Source organism: Piliocolobus tephrosceles, chromosome 17 (assembly GCF_002776525.5).
Source record: "Piliocolobus tephrosceles isolate RC106 chromosome 17, ASM277652v3, whole genome shotgun sequence".
Classification (NCBI taxonomy): domain Eukaryota; kingdom Metazoa; phylum Chordata; class Mammalia; order Primates; family Cercopithecidae; genus Piliocolobus; species Piliocolobus tephrosceles.
This window is the reverse complement of record NC_045450.1, coordinates 1,469,586-1,489,366: the sequence shown is the minus strand read 5'-3', so window position 1 is coordinate 1,489,366 and position 19,781 is coordinate 1,469,586. Positions and strand designations below refer to the sequence as shown.

At 55.9% G+C, this 19,781-nt stretch overlaps 2 protein-coding genes across 5 annotated transcripts in view; one reads left to right on the top strand and one right to left on the bottom strand.

The window, feature by feature from the left end:
* The window catches only part of TELO2 (telomere maintenance 2), an 18,143-nt gene extending 12,002 nt beyond the window's left edge, over positions 1 to 6,141 (top strand). For 2 of the 4 annotated variants that reach the window (XM_023189284.1, XM_023189283.1), the window contains exons 16-21: positions 982 to 1,173; positions 1,756 to 1,847; positions 2,468 to 2,567; positions 2,822 to 2,886; positions 3,126 to 3,241; positions 5,511 to 6,141. In XM_023189284.1, coding sequence (XP_023045052.1) covers positions 982 to 1,173; positions 1,756 to 1,847; positions 2,468 to 2,567; positions 2,822 to 2,886; positions 3,126 to 3,241; positions 5,511 to 5,617 — 672 coding nt within the window. In that variant the 3' untranslated portion in view covers positions 5,618 to 6,141. The remainder of the gene's footprint in view (positions 1 to 981; positions 1,174 to 1,755; positions 1,848 to 2,467; positions 2,568 to 2,821; positions 2,887 to 3,125; positions 3,242 to 5,510) is intronic. The other 2 variants (XM_023189286.2, XM_023189285.2) reach the window with 1 other exon arrangement.
* The window catches only part of IFT140 (intraflagellar transport 140), a 103,938-nt gene continuing 90,268 nt past the window's right edge, over positions 6,112 to 19,781 (bottom strand). Inside the window, exons 26-30 of the mRNA XM_023189282.2 lie at positions 18,161 to 18,367; positions 17,683 to 17,895; positions 17,439 to 17,599; positions 15,822 to 15,963; positions 6,112 to 6,818 (exon numbers count right to left, since the gene is read on the bottom strand). Coding sequence (XP_023045050.1) covers positions 6,612 to 6,818; positions 15,822 to 15,963; positions 17,439 to 17,599; positions 17,683 to 17,895; positions 18,161 to 18,367 — 930 coding nt within the window. The 3' untranslated portion in view covers positions 6,112 to 6,611. The remainder of the gene's footprint in view (positions 6,819 to 15,821; positions 15,964 to 17,438; positions 17,600 to 17,682; positions 17,896 to 18,160; positions 18,368 to 19,781) is intronic.

The window sequence follows — 19,781 nt, the reverse complement described above, 5'->3', positions numbered from 1 at the left end:
TGGTGGCTCACACCTGTAATCCCAACATTTTGGGAGGCTGAGGCAGATGGATCACGAGGTCAAGAGATTGAGACCAGCCTGGCTGACATGGTGAAACCTCATCTCTACTAAAAGTACAAAAAAATTAGCCAGGCATTGTGGCAGGCACCAGTAGTCCCAGCTACTAGGGAGGCTGAGGCAGGAGAATGGCGTGAACCCGGGAGACGGAGGTTCTAGTGAGTCGAGATCGCACCACTGCACTCCAGCCTGGGTGACGGAGGGAGACTCCATCTCAAAAAAAAAAAAGAAAAAGGGAGGGGAGGAGTTAACGTGGTAAATCTTGTATATATTTTACCACAATAAAGCGAAAAAGACTGAGAACGTGAGAAAGAACTCACCGGAACCGGTTTTGAGGTGCACACTTGGGCGGCATCCGGAACATCCGCGGAGTCACACAGCCGCCGCCTCTGTCTAGTCCCAGAGCGTCCTCATCACCCCGGAGGGAACCCGTCCCTGTCAGCAGTTGCCCCGATCCCGCGGCCTGGGAGCCTCTGATCTGGCACTGGCCTGTTGAGAAGGTGTCCTAGAGATGGAGGCGCACACTGGTCTTTGGTGCCTCCTCCTCCGCCGTGTTCTGAGGTCCACCCACCCGTGGCGTGTGCCACTGCAGCGTTGGTTTTGCTGTGAGGCCGAGCTCCTGGGAGAAGGGCATGTGGCTGTGGCGTGGCGGGACTGCATGGCTTTAGGATGGGACTGCGCTGGGCCCTGGGCATGTTCTCATTTCCTGGAGCACAGAGCCCACCTTCCCCACTTTCCCGGCTACCAAGACGTGGTCGCTATCAGATATGGGGAAGTGACTTTTCTCCTTGTTCCCAGAACACACTTTCCCCCGGGCGGCGAGGGCCCCTGGGCCCGTGTCTGAGGCTTTGGCTGATGACTTGACTCTTGGGAAATGTTCTTCTCTGGAGCAGTGGCGACTGCCTTGGGCCTGTCTCCCTCCAGGTGCTGACTCTGGCTGCCCAGGAGCTGTCTAGGCCTGGGTGCCTCGGGAGTGCTCCCCAGCCTGGCTCCCCGAGTCCCAACACCCAGTGCCTGCCAGCGGCAGCCGCCCCTCAACCTGGCAGCGCCGTGACATCCGACTGGCGGGTGGTGGTGGAGGAGCGGATCAGAAGCAAGACCCGGCGGCTCTCCAAGGTTAGTGGGCGCCTGGTCAGCTCGGGGGCATGGGGACCGTGGGTGGGCGGGAAGGGCGGTCGGACACCTCCAGGCACTGTCTACAGCGAGGGGTGGCCGCATTCGCAGGGGATGGTGCCTGTGCCGGGATTCCTGAAAGGCAGGTCCATGGTTCGCGCCGAGGAACTGGACCTGGCTGTACGGGACCCAGACTGGGCTTGGGGACGTGCTAAGAGACAGGTGCCCTGGTGGTGCTCTGTCCTCAGAGCATCTGGAGATGTTTTTGGTTGTTGCTGGGGGTGGGTTGGAGACCAGGGAGGCATCCTGCAGTGCCCAGGGCGGCCCTGCCATGACGCTCCTCCAGCCCTGAATGTCCTGCCTGCAAGGTCGGGAAGGCTTGGTCTGCTGCCCAGGCATTGGCCGTGGAGCCTGAGTCCCGTCACCAACCCCGCGGGGCCTGGGAGCTGGGCGGGGCCGGAGGAGTAGCCCAGGGAGGCAAGGAGAGGCTGGGGTCCACGCTGCTTTGTGGGATCCTCTCGGGGTAGGGGTGCTGTGCCCGCTGCCCAGGCCTACGCCTCCGTGAGCGCCATGTGTGTCTGGCAGGGTGGCCCGAGGCAGGGCCCAGCAGGTGGCCCCAGCAGATTCAGCTCCGTGGCCGGCCACTTCTTCTTCCCCCTCCTTCAGCACTTTGACAGGTGAGTGGGTTTTCTGTGGGCCTGTGGACGTAGGGGACGGGGACCCTGGATGTACCCCTGTGGCCAAGAGGTTTCCAGGCTGGGATCTGAGTGGGCTTGGGTGTGATCAGGGTTGCGGCTTTGCTGTGGCTTTTTGTAAGCCTGTGTTAAGTGGCAGCGAGCGTTCTGCAAAGTTCCTCTGTGGTTGAGCTTTGCAGTGAGGTGCCAGGCGTCTGCTCCGATGCTGGGCTTGCGGCATGGCCGGCAGTGCTGCCCGCACCTGCCTGACGCCGTCACCCACTGGGCCCTCCTCGCCGCCTCCTGCCTCAGCCGGTGCTGCTCTGGCCCCAGGTTCAGGGCGTGAGGCTCTCGGGATGGCAGAGACATGTAGGGCCTGGGTCATGGTGCAGCAGGGGTGGGGGCCTCGGCGTTGGGAACTCCTGGCCCAGGTGGGCTTGTGCCAGACAGCCCTGCAGGGGGAGTGGGCACCTGGGAACGGTCCTACGGTCTCAGTGCAGGCAAGGTGGTGGGCGCAGGAGGAGGGGCTGTGTGGGGCTCCCTCGGTCTCCCGCGGTGGCCCAGGATGTTGGGGACCTGGCCCTGAGGCGCCCCTGCACCTTGGGCTCCATCCTGTGCTCTAGGCCTGTGGTGACCTTCGACCTCTTGGGAGATGACCAGCTGGTTCTCGGAAGGCTGACGCACACGTTAGGGGCCCTGATGTACCTGGCTGTTAACACCACGGTGAGCCGGCAGAGGTCGCTGGGCGCTGGCCTGCGCTGCCCGTGGATCAGGAGCGCTCCTCAGCCTCACCTGCGCCCGGGGATGGGTGTCCAAGGGAGGGGCTGCCTGTGTGGGCCCCCAGGCAGCGGGAGCATCCCCTCGGCTGTCAGGCAGGCCCTGTCCCTGCTGCTGCCCAGCAGCGGAAGCTGCCCATGGGTGCTGGGATGTGGGGACGGCGTGGGGACCCCGCCGACTGTCTCTCTGCTGGTGTCCAGGTGGCTGTGGCCATGGGCAAGGCCCTGCTGGAATTCGTGTGGGCCCTTCGCTTCCACGTCGACGCGTGAGTGGCCTGTGGGGCTGGGTCAGGCCAGGGGTGCACGTAGACACAAGGGTCTCGTCGTGGGGGCCCCGTGGAGACTCGAGGTGACTGACAGGCAGCCTGGCCTGGTACTTCCCAACTAGGAAATGTGCCAGGCAGGGCCGCAGCGTGGGTGGTCCACCGCACCGGGGGGAGCGGGAGGTCTCCCTGGCCTGGGACGTGGTCCCTGCCGGTTTCAGCCTCCACCTTTCTGCCGGCAGCTATGTGCGCCAGGGGCTGCTGTCGGCTGTCTCCTCCGTCCTGCTCAGCGTGCCTGCCGCGCGCCTGCTGGAGGACCTGCTGGACGAGCTGCTGGAAGCCCAGTCCTGGCTGGCAGGTAAGTGTCGGCCCAGGCTCTGTGTGTGTGTGGGGTGGGGGGGGGTGGGTGGGGGCGCAGCTCCTGCAGGCTGGGAGCCGGGCCTCTCATCTGGGGGCGCGTCCCTCTCACGGACATCCAGAGGCACGTGGTGGTCCCGGTGTGGGGAATCCAGTGCCTGGTTCCTGTTGTGGCCGCTGTGGAATCCTGCAGGGGAGACGAGGAAGGTGTCCACAAATGGGCTTCCTTCTGAGAAAGGCCACATCCAGAAGCCGCCAGCACAGCCCTGCAAGCCCAGAGCCCCTCCATCAGGCTCGCCTGGGGAACGTTTTGCCACTTGGCTCCCCCGTCGTGTGTTCTGATTATTTTTAAAACGTTTATTTAGTTTTTTGAGACGGGGTCTTGCTCTGCTGTTCAGGTTGGAGTGCAGTGGCACGATCTTGGCTCACTGCAGCCTTGAGCTCCTGGACTCAAGTGATCCTCCCACCTCAGCCTCCTGAGTAGCTGGGACCACAGGTGCACACCACCATAGCCTGCCAGCTTTTAAAATAATTTTTGCAGAGATGGGGTCTTGCTGTGTTGCCTGGGCTCATCTCAAACTCCTGAGCTCAAGCAGTCCTCCCACCTCGGCCTCCCAAAGTACTGGGATGACAGGCACGAGCCACTGCGCTTGGACCTTGTAAAAGTCAGTTGTGAACGTTGTGACCTTTGGCCTTTCGGTACTTGAGCTGGGCCTAAGGAGAGGCCGCCGTGACCCCTTGGGACCCACACAGGCAGTGTGTGCAGGCTGGAGGTGCAGCCACCCCAGCACTGGCCTGATCCTGGACCCTGCTGGGGCCCCTCTGAGCCCCCGCCCGCCCGCCTCCCTGGGCTCCTCCGGCTGGTGCAGTCTCGGCACCTTTTGTTGTTTGCTTGCCCTTGTGGTCCAGTGACTGGTTTGTGGGACGCTTGGGGTGGGTTCGCAGCCCAGCCCCTGAACCAGCCTCGGTTTCCCGTGTTTGTCAGGAGGGTCCTGGGTGATGCGGGTCCTTCCCAGGCACTTGCGCTCAGGCCTCTGTGCTGGGGGACACTGGGGGATGCTTGTGGTGAGGTCACCTTTCCCGTGGGGCTGGGCTGTGTGCCTCTCCGGCCCTGGCCATCTCCCCTCTGCCCACCTGGGCACAGTGCCAGCCTGCTGGGTGTGAATGGGTGTTTCCCACGGGAATGGCTGATGAGTCCCCAGGGATGGGCCAGGAGCAGAGCACGGGATCGATGGACACGGGAAGGGCGGGCCCAGCTCTGCCCTGTCCCCTCCCAGGCCCTGTGCCCAGGGTGGCCATGAATGTCTTCCCACGGAGCAGCTGGAGGGTCCTGGGCCCAAAGTGCAGGGAGCCTGTGCAGGGCTTTGCTTCTTTCAAGGGGGGTGCGGTGCCCCAGACACTGGTTCCTTGGAGCTGCTGCGCAGCCCCTCCTCAGAGTGCTCTCGCCCACTCGCCCTGCCTGGAGGAGGAGAGGTTCCCCCTTGGCCAGTGGAGCCACTGACGGGGCTGGGTGGGCGAGCACATTCCCTACCTGCTCCCCCAGAGACTTGGTGCCTGCCACGTCATTGTCTGGGGGCCTTGGGGACCTGAAGCACCAGGAGGAGCGGGGGGCTCTGTCCCTCGGCCGACCCCGTTCCACTCAGGGCTGGTGGGGTCCTGGCAGGGGATTCTCCTTTCGCAGGCACCTCTCCCAAGGGTCTACAGGTGCTTCCTCACCCTGCGATTCTAGCCCAGTCTGGGGAGTTGTTGTGGCCAGCAGAGCCCCTCAAGGCTCACCAGGGCTCCAGGCTGCAGGAGACCTTGGTGAGGGTCCCAGCACTGCGGGCAGCCAAGAACTCTGGCTCCGACCTGGAGGGGGCAGTGTGCAGTCCCAGACACACCAGAGGCCTCCCCGCAGGCGGGTGGCACCTCCTGATGCCCACCACCCGGATTCCTAGGGCCTTCCACTTCTGACCGCAGCCCACGTCTGCTGTCCAGCACGGAGCAGGCCCTGCGGCGTTCGGGTGTTCCCGGACTGTGCCCTACCCCAGGCCCCTTCCCATGGCTGCCTGTCCCACAGCTCAGGGCAGCCCTCCATGTACAGTGCTGCCTGCACAGAGCCTGCGGCACGCAGGATGTGGCCTTGGGGAGGGTCCGGGCTCACTGCAGACCCAAGCCCCCTTTCTTCCATGGAGTCAGGCCTGGCGGGGCTGGTTCAGGCGGACTGAAGACAGAAGAGGGGAGAATACGCCCGCCATGCTGCCTCAGCTTTGCTTGTCACTCTCTGGCAGACGTGGCCGAGAAAGATCCGGATGAGGACTGCAGGACGCTGGCACTGAGGGCCCTGTTGCTTCTGCAGAGACTCAAGAACAGGCTTCTCCCACCCGCATCTCCCTAGTCCCTGGAGGCCTCCCCAGGACCACCCCCGCCGGCAGCAAGGAAGGTGGCTGAGCAGCGACCTGGAGCAGCGGAGCCAGGCTTTGTAGCGAGGTCAGGTCGGCGGCAGCATCCGGTACGGAGAGTGCAGATGCAGGAAGGCCTGGCTTGCCGCTATTTATAGTGCAGCAAGTCTGCTAAAAATACACTGGGCCTGGGCACTGCCCGCCGGGACATGGCAGCCTGGACGTGGGGCTGTGGCCAGGGCCGTGGGCGCTGCTGGTGGGGTTGACTCCTCCAGTGAGGGCAGAACCAGGCTGGCAGGAGGGGAGGACGGTGTACCTGCTGCTCAGAGCCCCCAAGGCACTCCTGTGAGCGCCACCAAGCAGGACAGAGCAGTTCTTGTCCCAGGTCCCTCAGGCTGAGCGCCGTGTCACCAGGAGAATCGTGCTCACGGCCCAGGCAGGGCGTGTGGCTCCTGGATGGGCTTGTGGGGTGGGTGGACAGGACACAGGCTCCCAGAAAATAAACTACTTTATTGGAATTGCAGGAGTGTTGGTGGCCGGTGGGCAGAGCCTAGCGGGGGGTGCAGCCACCAGGGCCCTGGTGTCCCAGCTGTTGCTCAGGAGCCGTGGGTCTTGCAGGAGTGTGGGGGTGATGTGATGTGTGGGGGCAGGTGCCCCAGCCTTCCAGCTGCAGCTTCCTAACCGAGGTTCTACAAGTTTCTCAGGCTTTACAGTGTGTAGTTGGGAGAATATGATGGAAGGGTGAACCCGACTCCCTTTAAAGGAGCGAATCCACAAATCTGCGGAGCTGCCGGGCACCCGGAGGCAGCAAGATGCAGATGGGGCACGGCCTCTGCCGGCCCGGGCCGCTGTGTTCCCGCCCAGCTCTGGTGCGAATTCCATCACAGACATGTTTTATCCCAGTAAAAAGGCTGGCTTTGCTGCAGCTGACTGGAAAATTCCAGAAGATGCCTTCCTGCAGCAGCACGCTGGTCCTGGGGCCCAGGCCCGTCAGGGGTCGTCATCTGCCTCTTCCACCACCTCCTCGTCCGGCTCCCTGGGGTCCTCCATGCTGTTGTGGCGGACCCGCTCGGGCACCGTGCGTGGCAGTGGGAGACCCAGCCCCTGGTGCACGGCGTCCACGGCCCGCGGGCTCACGTAGTAGGACATGTTGGCCAAGGGAAGCCGCCGCCGCATCTCCTCCAGGAATCTGTAGGCCTGGGGCAGAGGAGCAGATGTTACTCAGCTTTCCTCAACAACCGGGCACGACGCTCTGCCCGCAGGCCAGGCACATGCTGCTGCCCCTGGAGGCGGGTGGGGGTGCCTCCCTGCTGGAGGACACGGTGCACTGAGGCTTCCCAGTGGTGATGGGGGGACGCGGTGATGGGGGACGCGGTGATGGGGGACGTGGTGATGGGGGGATGCGGTGATGAGGAACGCGGTGCCCATGGACCGCACATGTGCCATGTGTGGACGGTTCACAGGAAGCTTCGGCTGGCCTTTCAGCTGGAAATGCAGAGCCAGGACCCTGGAAAGTCCCTCAGCAGCTGTGCACAGAGGCCCGCTCCCGCTGCGTGCGTGGGCAGAGCCTCCCGGGGCGGCAGAGGCCCTGTGTTTTGCACTCAAGTCTAGTGAGTGGACATGCATGTCAGACTGGAGGGCAGGCAGCAATATCTAGTGGTTTGTCTTGGGTATTGTTATTATTTTTTGAGCTGGAGTCTCAGCTATGAAGATAGAGTAAGCTGGTTGGATGGCCCCTCCCATCACCCGCAGTGGACCTGCATTTCAGGAAGGCCTCAGCTGGGGTGGGCGCTGGTGGAGTGCAAGCCTTCCACGCAGTCTCCAATCAGAGGGTGAGGGCAAACATCTACAACTGAAAAGATGCTGCCTCAGATGTTGACAAACCACTCTGCCCTGTGCCGGGCACTGGGCTGGGGACACAGGGGAACAAGCTTGGCTAATGCTGTAGCAGGGAGTCCAGGTCAGGCTGAGGTCCTGCAGTGGCAGAATTCAGAGAAGGGTTGGCACAGGGAGCGAGGGAGAGGAAGGAGCTGGCCAGGGTCGAAGAGGGACCCTGTGGTCAGAAAGGGCCAGTGTCCTTCTGATGCAACCAGGGCCTAGCGTGTGTGACTGCTCTGTGTGCAGAGCTACCTTTGGAGAGGGCAATGAAGTGGTTTCCAGTAGGCAGGCAGAGGGTGCGGAGGGCAGGTGAGGGGCGGTGGGGGGCAGGACAGGTGGTGTAGGTGAGTGAGGTGGTGGGGGGCAGGACAGGTGGCATAGCGGGGTGAGGGGCGGTGGGGGGCAGGACAAGGGTGACAGGAATGTTGCCGGTCTCCAGCATCGAGTGTGTGCGGGCTGTGCTCAGATGATTGCGGGAAAGCTGAGCGGGCGTGGGAGCCGTGGCCCGGGTGAGGTGGCGTACATGGCCCCGGCGGTGCTGCAGCCACCGCGAGGGAGCGTGTGCCTGGGCTTTCTCAGTTTAGCTGGCCGCCTCGATTTCTTTCTTTTTTCTTTTGCATTTCGAGTTACTAAATCCCACAAGCTTTAAGCAACCATAGAGACAAAGAAGTTGGTGAAATATTTAAAATGTGGATTTTCTGTTAATTTTGAGGATATAGCACTCTGGGCATCTCTATAGTCCAGTTTTGCTTTTATACGTAAAACTATAGTTCTCCTAGAAAGAGAAACCCTGTTGCAGCAGGGCGCGGTGGTGCACACCAGCCACTCAGGAGGGTCTTTTGAACCTGGGAGGCTGAGGCTGCAGGGAGCCGTGACTGTGCCACTACTGCACTCCAGCCTGGGTGACACAGCAAGACCCCGTCTCAAAACCAAACCAAACAACAACAAAGAAAGCTTGTTAGGATTAGACTGAGTTGTTTTTCCAGCAGCAAAAGGGGCAGTGAACGGAAGTGGAAGGGCGCAGAGGGGAGTGAGCAGCCGGATAAGGGAGTCTGCGTCTCACGGGGCTGACCTTTCAGCCCTGAGGAAAAGCCACTGCCAGGGAGCTTTCCTGTGAGTTCTGGAGACTGCAGCCCAGCGAGGCCGACACGGCCACCAGCACGTTTCTCAAGCTCGTTTCTCGATACTCAGTTTGTGAGCCCCGGGAACCATCTGCTAGGGCAACACAACTGGTGGGCGCAGAGGCCCTGCAGGCATCGGCAAAGCTGCAGGGTCTGACACATGCAGGTGCGTGGAATTCTGTATGTTGGCTACAATAGAATTATGGTTGAAAAAGAGGCCGGGCACGGTGGCTCACGCCTGTAATCCCAGCACTTTGGGAGGCCGAGGCGGATGGATCACAAGGTCAGGAGATCGAGACCATCCTGGCTAACACAGTGAAACACCGTCTCTACTAAAAAAAAAAAAAAAAATACAAAATTTAGCTGGGTGTGGTGGCACTCACCTATAGTCCCAGCTACTTGGGAGGCTGAGGCAGGAGAATTGCTTGAGCCCAGGAGGCGGAGCTTGCAGTGAGTTGAGATCACGCCACTGCACTCCAGCCTGGGCAACAAAAAACAGACTCTGTCTCAAAAACAAGGAAAAAGAGTAAGAAGAGAGGCTTCTGACAACAGGAGCACGTCTCCTATGAGAGCAGCCCTCCCCCTAACAACGACAGACACATGGAAAGGCAGTGGGGGCAGCTGTGAGCAGGCTGATGCTGGGAGGGGGTGGCACTGGGCGGGCTTCCTGCTTCTCACAACTTTCTTTTTCTTGTTTGGTTTTTTTTTTGAGACAGAGTCTCACTGTCTCCCAGGCTGGTGTGCAGTGGTGTGATCTCAGCTCACTGCAAGCTCCGCCTCCTGGGTTCATGCCATTCTCCTGCCTCAGCCTCTCAAGTAGCTGGGACTACAGGCACCCACCACCACACCCAGCTAATTTTTTGTATTTTTTAGTAGAGACGGAGTTTCACCGTGTTAGCCAGGATGGTCTCGATCTCCCGACCTCAAGATCCGCCCGCCTCGGCCTCCCAAAGTGCTGGGATTACAGGTGTGAGCCACCGCGCCCGGCCGCTTCTCACAACTTTCTGTCTCAGGGTAGAAGTCAGGGCCAGTCTGGGCATCAGAGAGCCACATTGAAGCCTGCCCTCTTCCAGGCTTAAAGAACCAGAATCAAGATTTTTGATGACCACAGCAGCTGGAATGTGAAGGTGGAACTGTGGGGATACAGCCAGTCACAGAGGGGAGCCCAAATCCTGGGCATACCCTGCCCTCATCACTAGTTGCTCCCACACGACACGTGAGGCAGGGGAGGCGCAGACTTTAAGATGGCCAACTCAAGCTACCAGCAAGGATTTCAGCTGCTATCCACCACAGCGGAAAGAGTTTCTACTCGGGGCCGGGCGCGGTGGCTCAAGCCTGTAATCCCAGCACTTTGGGAGGCTGAGACGGGCGGATCACGAGGTCAGGAGATCGAGACCATCCTGGCTAATACGGTGAAACCCCGTCTCTACTAAAAAATACAAAAAACTAGCCGGGCGACGAGGCGGGCGCCTGTAGTCCCAGCTACTCGGGAGGCTGAGACAGGAGAATGCCGTGAACCTGGGAGGCGGAGCTTGCAGTGAGCTGAGATCCGGCCACTGCACTCCAGCCTGGGTGGCAGAGCAAGACTCCGTCTCAAAAAAAAAAGAAAAAAAAAAAAAAAGTTTCTACTCGGAGCTGAGCAAAGGTGATTGCCTAATAAAACGAACCAAAAAAAGCAAAACTCTTTGGAGGAATATAACAGAATCCAGAGTCTCTACAATGGATTATCCACAATGTCCATGATACAAAAAAATGACTAGACATAAGAAACAGGAAAATTAGATCCATACTCAAAAGGCAAATAATGGAGATCAATCCTACATGACCCAGATATTGGAACTGGTAGCTAAGATTTTAGAGCAGCAGTTACAACTCTGTTCAAGGATATAAAGGAAAATATATTTTAAACAAATTAACAACGAGGCAATTTTAGCCAATAAATAAAAAAAAGAACTAAGTGTAAATTCTAGGGCTGAAAAATACAAGCGCTAAAAAAATTGCTGGAGAGGTTAACAGCAGATTGAAGATAGCTAAAGAAAGTCTGTAAATACAAATTAGTCCAAAGGACAGAAAAAAGAAAATAATGAGCAGTAATTGCAAATGTGTGTCTACTAGATATAGAAGACCTAACATTTAATTGGAGTCCCAGAAGGGAAAAAAGAGCAAATTTCCCAAATTTGGTGAAACACAAATATAAATCCAAAAAGCCCAGGATAAATAAAATGAAAACACTTAGGAACATCATTATCACACTGCTGAAATACAAATTCAAAAAGAAAATCACGACAGCAGCCAGTGCGGTGGGAGATGGAGAGATGCATGAACCATGAGGGCCCCAGAGACAGGCCACAGCTGACTCTTCCAGAAACAATGGAGGCCCGGACATAGGGAAAACATTCAAGTGCTGAAAGGAAAAAAAATCTGTCAAATCAGGATTTTTTTGAGTCAGGACCTTGCTCTGTTGCCCAGGCTGGAGTGCAGTGGTTCTTTTGCAGCTCACTGCAGACTCAACCTCCTGCGCTCAGCAATCCTCCCACCTTGGCCTCCCAAGCAGCTAAGACTGCAGGTGCGTGCCACCGTGCCTTGCTGTTTTTTTCAGAGATGGGGTCTCACTTGTTGCCCAGGCTGGACTTGAACTCCTGGCCTCAAGAAATCCTCCCACCTTGGCCTCCCAAAGTGCTGAGATTACAGGTGTGAGCCACCGTGCCCAGCCTCAGAATTCTTTATCTGATGAGAACAACCTTAAAGAATACAGGCAAAATAAATACATTTCAGATTAATGAAAAGTAAGACAACTCATCAGGAGATCTGAACTTGAAGAAATGCTAAAGGGAGCTTAGGCTGAAGAGGAATGATATCACAGGCAAAGCTGAATCACTGGGAAGAAGTAAGAACACCAGAAATGGTGCTTTGGGAGGCCGAGGCAGGTGGATCGCCTGAGGTCTGGAGTTCGAGACCAGCCTGACCAACATGGAGAAACCCCGTCTCCCCTAAAAATACAAAATTAGCTGGGCATGGTGGTGCATGATTGTAATCCCAGCTACTCAGGAGGCTGAGGCAGGAGAATCATTTGAACCCAGGAGGTGGAGGTTGTGGTGAGTCGAGATTGCGCCACTGCACTGCAGCCTGGGCAACAAAGAGTGAAACCACCCCAAAAAAAAAAAAAAAAAAAAAAAAAAAAGAACACCAGAAATGGTAAATATGTAAGTAAATGTAAAAGACTATTTCTTTCCTTTTAATTTCTTTCTTTTTTTTTTTTTTCTTTGAGATGGAGTCTTGCTCTGTCACCCAGGCTGGAGTGCAGTGGCCGGATCTCAGCTTACTGCAAGCTCCGCCTCCTGAGTTCATGCCATTCTCCTGCCTCAGCCTCCCCAGCAGCTGGGAATACAGGCGCCCACCACCACGCCTGGTTAATTTTTTTGTATTTTTTTGGTAGAGATGGGGTTTCACTGTGTTAGACAGGATGGTCTTGATCTCCTGACTTCGTGATCCGCCCGCCTTGGCCTCCCAAAGTGCTGGGATTACAGGCATGAGCCACTGCGCCCAGCCTCCTTTTAATTTCGTTAAAACATATGACTGTTGAAAGCAAAAATTATAACACTATATTGTGTTTATAATACATTTCAATGTTATACATTTGACAAATAGAGGTAAGGATGTGGGTGGGTAAATGGACGTACTTGCTAACTCTAATGTGTAAGTATGTTTATGGTAATCCCTAGGGCAAATGCTAGAGATATAATGCAAAGAGAGGAGTAGAGATAAAAAGCTGATAGCTTTTTAATGAAATTGTAAAAAATATTCAACTGACTTAAAAGAAGGCAGGAAAGAAGGTTCAAAGGAACAATAATAAAACTGGTAGGACAAACCAAACAAAAATGGTAGCCTAAAATCAAACCATATTAATTACATTAACTGTAAATGGACAAAACATTCCAATTAAAAGGCAGAGATTATCAGAAATCTAGAACAACTCAACTCTGCTGTCTATCAGCAATATACTTTAAATTCAGTGATACAGATGGGCAGAAGGTGAAAGGAAGGAAAAAGTATCATTAAATACAGTGATACAGATGGGCAGAAGGTGAAAAGGAAAAAAAAAAAAACCCTGCACAACATGGCATAAGATGCAGGACGAACTATACCAGTGTTAGATTTGCTATACCTCAAGACAGCATTACCCGAGATAAAGGGGACATTTCACAAATATAAATTCAGTTTCCTGGCTTACTGCCTCAAGAGAGAGTTCTCAGGCCACAGTGCAGAATAGGGTAACAGAGCCAGCAGTCTCGCTATGCTGAGAAGAAGAAAGTTCATAGTCTGAGGATGCCCAGGTGGCCAGAACTGGTGGGATACAGTACTGAACAGGAGAGAACAGAGAGAGAGCACTTTGGAGTCCTGCAGAGGGTTCTATCTGAGTCTTCATCTGAGTGCTGAATAGTGCACACACGTGACGAAAGTAACTGAGGCCAGGGAAAGACTGTAGGAAATAATTGGGTGGAACAATCCCCAGAGAGTGATCACACATGGCCGGGGAGTGAGATCACACATGGCCGGGGAGAGAGATCACACATGGCCGGGGAGAGAGTGATCACACATGGCCGGAGAGAGAGAGCACACATGGCCGGGGAGAGAGAGATCACACGTGGTCGGGGAGAGCGTGATCACACCTGGTCGGGGAGAGTGTGATCACGTGGCGGGGGAGAGAGAGATCACACGTGGCCGGGGAGAGCGTGATCACATGTGGCCGGGGAGAGCGTGATCACACGTGGCCGGGGAGAGCGTGGTCACGCGTGGCTGGGGAGAGAGTGAACACGCGTGGCCGGGGAGTGAACACGCGTGGCCGGAGAGAGAGGTCACGCGTGGCCAGAGAGTGAGTGGTCACGTGGCCGGAGAGAGCGTGGTCACACATGGCCGGAGAGAGCGTGGTCACACATGGCCGGGGAGAGAGTGGTCACACGTGGCCAGAGAGTGAACACACATGGCCGGAGAGAGCATGGTCACACGTGGCTGGGAATTGTTTGCAGTCTCACCAGCCAGAGTGGAAAGACCTCCCAGTACAGGAGTCAGTGAGAAGAGCAGAGCCCTCACAAGGGTATTGCCTGGGTCGTGGCACAAAATGAGCACTGGACTCAAGGCTGTTCTAGACCCCACTAAGAAAGCTAAAAAGCAAGCTGCAAGATGATCACATCATTCCCAAGTAACTTAACCTTGTCCCAGAACGAAACTCAAAAATATTGAAAAGAACACACGCACACACTGAGAGAGAGAGAGACTCCATCACCCAACAACCTAAAACACTCACAATGTCTGGAATCCAATAATAAACTATCAAACATCCAATAAAGGAGAAAATAATGAACCATAATAAGAATCAATCAACAGAAACAGATCCAGAATTGACACAGACTGAGTTAGGAGACAAGGACGTTAAAACCGCTATTATAAATATGCTTCATGTGCTCAAGAAGGTAGAGCTAAGGGTAAGCATAATACAGACATGAAAGATATGGGGAAAGAAGTGAAAAGTAGAGGTAAGAAGCTGATAGCTAAAATGAAACTGTAAAAAATATTCAACTAAAAAGAAGGCAGGAAAGAAGGTTCAAAGGAACAATAATAAAAACTGGTAGAAAAAGTTCAAAGGTAGAAAACTGACGTGAAAAAGATGGATGGGATTAGCATCAGAGTGAGACACTGCAGAAGGAAAGCTGGTAAACTTGAAGCAATAGGAATGGCAAATCCCTAAAATGAAAAACAGAAAAATTCCTGGGGGGAGAAAAGAAGAGCATCGATGGAAGGAGGGGATGAGGGGATAGTACTGTGTTACAAGTCACTGGGATTTCAGAAGCAGAGAGAAAAAGGAACAGAAGGGAACTGCGGCCAGGCGCGGTGGCTCACGCCTGCAATCCCAGCACTTTGGGAGGTTGAGGCGGGTGGATCACTTAAGGTCAGGAGTTCAAGACCAGCCTGGCCAACATGGTGAAACCCCGTGTCTACAGGCATTGCTGGCGCACACCTGTAGTCGCAGCTACTCGGGAGGCTGAGGCAGGAGAATCGCTTGAACCCGGGAGGTGGAGGTTGCAGTGAGCCGAGATCACACCACTGCGCTCCAGCCTGGGCAACGGAGTGAGACTCCATCGCAAAAATAAATAAATAAATAAAATAAATAAATAAAAAGGGAACTTCCTCACAGACTGGGAGAAAATATTTGTAAATCATACCTGATCGAGGAAATGTATCTAGGATATATAAAGAATACAATAATAAGAAAACCCAGTAACATGATGAGAAAAGGCTTGAGCGCTTCGCAGACGTGTAAATGGGTAATACGCACATGAGAAGGTGCTCCACGTCACTGTTCATCCAGAAATTGTAAATTTAAACCACAGCGAGGTGCTACTCACTCTAGGAAGGCTAAAATTAGAAAGAATGATCGAATGCTGGTGGAGATGAGGAAAAGCGTCGAACACGGCAGCTAAATAAGGTACTAGCTGCCACTTTTTTTTTTTTTTTTTTTTTTTTTGAGACGGAGTCTTGCTCTGTCGCCCGGGCTGGAGTGCAGTGGCCGGATCTCAGCTCACTGCAAGCTCCACCTCCCGGGTTTACGCCATTCTCCTGCCTCAGCCTCCTGAATAGCTGGGACTACAGGCGCCCGCCACCTCGCCTGGCTAGTTTTTTTGTTGTCTTTTTAGTAGAGACGGGGTTTCACCGTGTTCGCCAGGATGGTCTCGATCTCCTGACCTCGTGATCCGCCCGTCTCGGCCTCCCAAAGTGCTGGGATTACAGGCCTGAGCCACCGCGCCCAGCCGCTACTGACAATTTTGTTTCTCTGTTGAGACAGGGTCTCGCTCTGTCACCCAGGTCTCCCAGGCTGGAGTGCAGCGACACCATCAGATCTCACTGCAGCCTCAACCTCCTGGGCTCAAGTGATCCTCCCACCTCAGCCTCCCAAGCAGCTGGGACCCCAGGTGTGTGCCATCATGCCTGGCTAATTTTTTCCGTTTTTGTAGAGATGGGGTTTCACCATATTGCCCAGGCTGGTCTTGAACTCCTGGGCTCAAGTCATTCTCCCGCCTCAGCCTCCCAAAGTGCTGGGATTACAGGCTTGAGCCACCGCGCCCGGCCAATTGGAGCACTTAAGCCTTCGTTTCAGGAGCCTTGCGTAGCGGCATGCTGCTAGTGAGCAGCGCCCAGGCCTCACCGTCTGGTACTCCTCCATCCGCACGTGGTGCTCCACCAGGAAGCCGTAGACGTCCCCGACGCGGATGATGCTCTCCAGGTCTGGTTCCTCTAGGAGCAGCTCACACTGCTTGATGGACTCCTTGGGGTCCTCCGTGTACGTCCTGCCGAGAGCAGAGATGAGGCCTGGACCCTGAAGCCCTGAACACCTACTGCTATCAGAGGTCGGAGGAGACTCTTGGCCTGTAAGAGGAGCTCTCCGGAACGGCAGAAGGAAACTTTCTATGAAGTTAATTCATTAATTCCTTAATTTGTTCATTCATAAATGAACTCATCCATTTAACACTCTTACGGATCATTTGAATGCTGGGTCCTATGCTTGGACATGAAGACCAAAGACTTCCGACCCCTATTCCTGCTCCATGGAATAGTCCAGAGGGGGCCAGAAACCTCTGGACAAAGTGTGACCCAGAGGGGACGTGGTGCATGTGGACAGGGTGCATGGAGAGGCGCACAGCAGCCCTTGCCCGAGGCCGCTGGGAAGAACCCTCCGAGCAGAGAGGCTGGCCCGCACACAGGTTGCGCATGTGGCCTGGCGTGAGGGTCTGTGGCAGGGCAGGGTGTGTGGCCTGGGAACTGGGGCGACACCAGGGAAGTGAGCCTGCTGGAACACAGTGTGGTCCAGAGCAGGTGACCGGAGCCGTGCGGAGCTCAGGCTCCAACGTCAGGAGGCTCCAGGGCCCATCTGGCCACCCACTGACTCGGCCATTCCAGACAGGTGCCTGGCCTGCTCTCTGACCCCTGGCACGTAGAAGGCTGCCCGCCCTGGCCCTCACACGTCGTCTCCCCTCCACCCACGTCCTGTGCTATCCCTGACGACCAGCTGCTATCAATTCTCCTCCTCTCCTGCCTCCTGTGGCCTAAGCTCAGCAGACTCCTGTGAGACGCTGATACCCCAGAATCGATGCGCGCAAGCGGACCGTGCCCTTCCAAGTACTTTTGGAACTCTCGTTTTGGAAAAGGTTCTCAGATAAGGAAGCGCCCTTGCCAGCTGAGACAGAGGTTGGGCCCTGAAGCGCTCAGGCCAATGCCCACCGTGCTGTCTACACAGCAGCTCTCTGAAAAGCTGAGTTACTGCCCATACATAAAGACGGGGAGGTATTCAAATAAACCTAGAATTTCGGCCTCTCCTGAAAACCGAGACGATGGGCCGCCTGGGTCTCCTCTCCACAAGCTTGGAGCTGGTGGCAGTTGACCTGTGGAGAGGCACGAGCCCGCTGGCCACCATGGTCCCCACCACCCCGGGTCACACAGCGGCCCTCACTCAGGACTCCCCTGCCCGACCCCTGCACACCCTAAGCAGGTCCATGGCTCCCCAGACACACCCTCTCCTGTACCAGACCTGCCTCCTCCTCCCGCTCCCCCACCAGGTTTCTCTCTCAGCATCTCTGGTGTTTCCAGAATGCCTTCCCAAGGCTGTGCCCAGGCTCTGAGGGCACCCAGGGGGAGGTGGGCTGTGTCTTCAGCAGCAGCGCTGTCCCGAGCAAGCTCCCATCTGCTGTCCTGCCCCTCTGCTGGCTGCGGTTTCTTGTGGTCAGCCCTGACCCTATAGTCACATCTGCCCCGGGCGGCGGCGCACCTGCGGGCCTGGATGAACCTCTTCACCAGTGCCATCCTGCTCTGTAGCTGCGCCAGCCTGGTCTCCTGGTCCAGGGGGCTCTTGGCCTTGGCCAGGCACTTGTAGGCCTCAGTCAGTGCCCCGTGGGCTTTGTCGTAGTTCTGGTATTCATCGATCTCCACCTGTACAGATGAGACCCATCAAGACCTGCTGGGCTCCACAGCCCTCCCTGGGGCCCCACTGGCATCCCAGGGAGGGCCTGCACCTGGGCACACGCGTCGTAAAAGCTGGCCAGGAGGTCCAGGGCCCGCCCCTTGGTGTAGAAGCTGATGATGTTCCTCATGATCTCCGGCTCCTTGCGCCAGTCGAGGGACTGCAGGTAGTTGGCAGCCATGATGTAGATTTCCTTCTGCCTGGACACGTTCGCGAAGAACGTGATTTTCTCTGTGTCTCCAGATTTGAGCAGCGCCCTCATGGCCTAGGCAGAGAGGCAGCCAGGCTCAGGCAAGCAGGGGCTGGGCCGGGACAAGCACAAGGGACCCCGAGCAGGAGCTCTCACAAGAAGAGGGGCTCAGGGCTTCCCGAAAGAGAGAGATCTAGTGGTCGTGCTCCTCCTGGCCAGAAAGGCTCTGCCCTGGCTCGGGGGAGTCACAAAGGCAAATGGAGATGCATGCAGGGGGCCCGCAGCCTAACTGCCTGGGAAGCAGCTGCGGGCTGGGGCCGGGAGAGGGGCCGGCGCTCACCTTCAGCTTGTTGCCGGCCTGCGTGTACTTCTTGGTGGCCAGGTGGTAGCTGCCTTGGCGCATGCAGCAGTTTGCTATCTGCTCCAGCAGCTCCCGCCGAGACTCCTCAGGCAGGTCCGAGGAGTCCTTGGCCACGGTCATCTTTTCCGCCATCTCCTCGGTGATGCTCATGTTTTGCTCCAGGCATAGCTGCAGAGCTTCGCGATACTGCAGAGGTGCAGAGATGCGATGGGGCTGCCGAGGGGGCCAGCAACCGAAGTGCGCCCCTCATCTGCCACTGCTTCAGAGGAAACCAGGCCCCTCGGCTCAGTGGTGGCCTCTGTCTAGCTGGGGTGGGTATGGAGGGGACAAGGATGTCTCCCCTGCCACACCAACCTAGTCATTGACGTGACTTTCTCACGCTGTTAACATTGCAGAGTGGAACGAAGAAAACAACAGTCTCAAGTGATATATGCTCAAAAGAATATTATGTTTGGGAGAAAAGAAAACTGGTAATTTTCTTCTATAATTCTAAATTTTTAAAATTAAATTTTAAAATTAAATTTTTGAGACAGGGTCACCCAGGCTGGAGTGCGGTGGTGCAATCACAGCTCACTACAGCCTCCAACTCCCAGGGTAAGGTGATCTTCCCGCCTCAGGTTTTGTATTTTCAGTAGAGACTGGGTTTTGCCATGTTGCCCAAGCTGGTCTTGAACTCCTGGACTCAAGCAATCTGCCTGCCTTAGCCTCCCAAACTGCTGGGATTACAGGCACGAGCCACTGCACCGGCCTGATTTTCCTAACATTTTAAGAATTTTTGTTTTGTTTTGTTTTGAGACAGGGTTTCGCTCTTGTTGTCCAGGCTGGAGTGCAACGGCACAATCTCGGCTCACAACCTCCACCTCCTGGGTTCAAGCCATTCTCCTGCCTCAGCCTCCTGAGTAGCTGGGATTACAGGCATGCGCCACCATGCCCGGCTAGTTTTGTAATTTTTTTTAGTAGAGATGGGGTTTCTCCGTGTTGGTCAGGCTAGTCTCGAACTCCTGATCTCAAGTGATCTGCTCGCCTCAGCCTCCCAAAATGCTGGGATTACAGGCGTGAGCCACCACGCCCAGCTCTCATTTTAAGAAAAATTTTGGCCAGGCGCAGTGGCTCACGCCTGTAATCCCAGCACTTTGGGAGGCCTAGGCGGGGGGATCACAAGGTCAGGAGATCAAGACCATGCTGGCTAACATGGTGAAACTCCGTCTCTACTAAAAATACAAAACATTAGCTAGGCGTAGTGGCAGGCGCCTGTAGTCCTAGCTACTCGGGAGGCTGAGGCAGGAGAATGGTGTGAATCCAGGAGGCGGAACTTGCAGTGAGCTGAGATCGCGCCACTGCACTCTAGCCTGGGTGACAGAGCGAGACTCTGTCTCGAAGAAAAAAAAAAATTTTTTTTATATTCTTGAGAATATGTCTTAGGCCAGGCATGTTGGCTCACGCCTGTAATTCCAGCACTTTGGGAGGCCAAGGCAAGAGGATCACTTGGGCCCAAGAGTTTGAGGCCAGCCTGGGCAACACAGTGAGACCCCCCATTTCCACAAGAAAAAAAACAGTAATAACTCACAAATATATATGAAGTAACAGCCTGGGCAACACA